At 55.3% G+C, this 3,341-nt stretch overlaps 1 protein-coding gene across 1 annotated transcript; it reads left to right on the top strand.

Annotated features, from left to right (window-relative positions):
- The first annotated feature begins 76 nt into the window (after nt 1-76).
- Nucleotides 77-2,033, top strand: ITPRIPL2 (inositol 1,4,5-trisphosphate receptor interacting protein-like 2). Its single transcript, XM_008577624.1, has one exon. It carries the CDS (start codon nt 150-152, stop codon nt 1,755-1,757), a length of 1,608 nt encoding a protein of 535 aa, XP_008575846.1. The 5' UTR covers nt 77-149; the 3' UTR covers nt 1,758-2,033.
- The last annotated feature ends 1,308 nt before the right edge of the window (nt 2,034-3,341 follow it).

Here is a 3,341-nt window from a genome sequence, read left to right as displayed (position 1 = left end):
TCCCCCGGCCCTGCGAGGGGGGAGCCGCCGCGGAGGCGAAGGAGACGGGCACAGCGGAGCCGCCCAGGCGCTGCGCGCATGCTGGGCCGGGGTCGCCGCCGGGGCTCACGCCCTGGGCTGCTCGGTCCCCGCAGCCCCGGGCGCCCGGCATGTCGGTGCACTACACCCTCAATCTGCGCGTCTTCTGGCCCCTGGTGACCGGCCTGTGCACCGCCCTCGTATGCCTCTACCATGTCCTGCGGGGAAGCGGGAGCGCCCTGGCTGAGCCCCCCGATGGCGCGGACGGCGGCTTCCCGCTGCTCAAGGTGGCCATCCTGCTCCTCCTCGGCTACGTCCTCCTGCGCTGTCGCCACGTTGTCCGGCAACGCTTCCTGCCCGGGTCTCCCCGCCTGGGGGGCCACTCTGCCTTCTCTACCAGACACTTCCGAGAGCCGGGCCTTGGTATTTTGCTGGAGAGTTACTATGAGCACGAGGTGCGCCTATCGCCGCACGTGCTGGGCCACAGCAAGGCTCACGTGAGCAGGATCGTGGGCGAGCTGGTGCGGGCTGGCCGCGCCCGAGGGTCCCCAGGCCCCATTCCCGGGGGAGCGCTGGCCTTGGCCTTCCGCGGAGACTTCATCCAGGTGGGCAGCGCCTATGAGCAGCATAAAATCCGCCGGCCTGATGGCTTCGACGTGCTGGTGCCGCTACGCCTCCCGCCGCTGGTGGCTCTGGAGCCGAGGAGCCTGGGCGCTGAGCCCGAGCTGGCCCCAGCCTTCCGCGGTTGCTTTGTAGCCGCCCTCAAGGCACCGCCCTCCCCATCGGGGGCTTCAGGGGGCCACTGGCTTCGGAACTGCAAACCCTTCGCTGATGGCTTCTGTGTGGATGTGCGCGGGCGGCGCCACCTCTCTGCCACGCTGGTGCTGCGCTGGTTCCAGTCGCACCTGCAGCGCTCCCTGGCCACTGTGCGCTACAGCCTGGAGGGGCGCTGTCGGGTCAGCCTGACCCCCGGCGGTCTGGAGCAGCCTCCCACCCTACACATCCTGCCCTGCCGCACCGACTATGGCTGCTGCCGCCTTTCCATGGCTGTGCGTCTCATCCCTGCGGTCCATCTGGGAGATGGAGTCTTCCTTGTGGCGCCACCACCGCCACCCTTTCCCAGCGGGCCCCTGTCGGAGTTCCCAGGAGACCTACGCGCCGAGGCACTGTGGGGTGTGAACACTGCGCGCCAGGAGCAGAAACTGCTGAGCTGCCTGCAGGAACGGGCCCCTCCAGGTGCCTGCTACCTCAAGTGCCTGCAGTTGCTTAAGGCTCTGAGAGATCTGGGTGCCCGCGGGCTGGACCCGACGGCTGCCACCCAGTGGGGACGCATCCTGTCCTCATACGTGCTCAAGACCGCGCTGCTGACTGTGCTGCTGCGCCAGGGGGCCCCAGCGCAAGGCTGGGAGGAGGCGCACTTGGGCGAGTGCTTGGAAGAGTTGGTGCAGTTCCTTAGGGACTGCCTGCTGCAACGCCATACACTCTTCCACTGTGTCCTAGGCCCTGGCGGGGCGGCCGCCGAGGTAGGATCCCTGCCCAAGGTGCTGCGCGAGGCCACCCCGGTTGACCTCCTGGCTGCTTTCGACAGGCATGCCCGGGAACTCGCGGCGGCACGGTTGCTGTCTACATGGCGAAGGCTGCCCCAGCTTCTCAGGCCCTATGGAGGTCCCCGCTATCTTGTCAGGTGCCCCCCACCCAGAAATCAGCGCACCCAGGGGTTCCCTGAAGATGAACCGTAAATCCTGACAGCACCCCCACCTGACCAAATGCTCCTAAAGTCTCTCCCACCGGGTGGGGGGTAGGGATGGGGATGTCAGTGAAGTCAGAGAAATGCAAAATGAATTGCAGAAGGTGCTGGAAGAGTTGGAGGATGCCACAAGCTTTGGTGGCTTAAATGTTGCCCCCTGGCTCACAGTCCAGTATAGTCGTGGCATCTTCTTCACACCTGGGCAAGCTATGGAAACAACGCAATTTCAGCAGCTAAGAATTAGTCCAAGTGTGGATCTGTGTAGAATGATTCTGGAGAAGGATCCAGCTTTTAGGGAAGTACACCAGAGGAAGCAAGAACTAGCTACAGGGAAAATTCCTTCTGTGGTTTTTAGACACAGATTTCTCTGCCCGAAAACTTTAAAAAAAGAAAAAAGAAAAACAAAACTAATCTTTTGACATAACTACTTGCTAGGTACTGGGTTCCTGGTTGTCTTTAAAAAAAATCTGAATCATCATCCACAAGTAGAAGTTCTATTCCAGAGGTTAATGTTCTGAGGAATATAATTTCTACTATTCAAATTAATATTAATATATTTTTTAAATGGTGCAATCACAAGCGTTTGACAGGATCATCAGAAATTAAGTCACACGTGTTGAGAGGCAATCAAGAGTTGGGTAGAGAAACTTCCAGACCAAATAGCACTTTATTTTGATCAATTCTCTCATTTCGTGATGATTGCTAGCACCAAGTGTTGCATCTGAAAGGGAAGCCAGTTACATTTATTATTAAGAAACGTGCAGTCTTGAAAAGCAGACAGCATGATTGCATAGCATACCTCCGGGCCACAAACTGGGACATGGACCAGTCAGTCAACACTCGTTCACTGAGCTCCTACTATGAGCCAGGCACGATGCAAAATATCAACAAAGTAGATATGAGTATTTAAGAAAACTGGGGAGGGCATAAAACATTGTATGGAGAGAAATAATCTTTGCCTGTAAAAGTGTTTCTCCAGGGCTGGCAGGAGAGCAGAAACCTTTTTTTTTTAGAAAACTCCTTTGCAAAGAGATTTCTTTCTGAATTTAGTAAGCTAATGAAGAGGAAATACCTGCTGCAGTGCCTGGCATGTAGTTAGTGCTCTCAAACAATGCTCAGTGATGATTGGTGGTTAGAAGGTTCTTCTCCCTTGCCCAGGCAGCCTTACCTGGTCCCAAGAGGCCAACTTTAAGGAGTCATTGATTCAGCACAGGTCTTGCAAAACATTTCACTTAGAGTTCAGTATCTTGAGCTTTATGCTTCAAGATCAGTTATTCCCTTGTCGGTGGGCAGAGGAGACTAGTTAGGGGAAATTCAGGGGGAAACAGCCTTAATTTTTTTTTCTCTTTGGGCATAAATATCCCTGGGTTGGGTGTATGTTGTAGCCAGTAAGAGCTCACTCTTAAATCTTTCTTTGTCCTCCCAAATTTCAAATAGCCTTAAGTTACAGTTTAAGTTTAGAATGATCTATCATCCATTTGCCTGATTGGAAATGCAGCCAGTCCCAGGGTTATACTTTGGGGTTTTTTTTTGTTTGTTTGTTTTTTAAACAAGGACATATACTTCCTTCGTCTCT

The sequence above is a fragment of the Galeopterus variegatus genome, unplaced genomic scaffold (genome assembly GCF_000696425.1).
Source record: "Galeopterus variegatus unplaced genomic scaffold, G_variegatus-3.0.2 Scaffold1552, whole genome shotgun sequence".
Classification (NCBI taxonomy): Eukaryota; Metazoa; Chordata; class Mammalia; order Dermoptera; family Cynocephalidae; genus Galeopterus; species Galeopterus variegatus.
The sequence above is the reverse complement of the archived record's forward strand: the minus strand, read 5'-3'. Positions and strand labels throughout refer to the sequence as shown.

Coding starts and splice junctions, on each gene's coding strand:
- ITPRIPL2 (XM_008577624.1), top strand. CDS start 150: ATGTCGGTGCACTACACCCTCAATCTGCGCGTCTTCTGGCCCCTGGTG.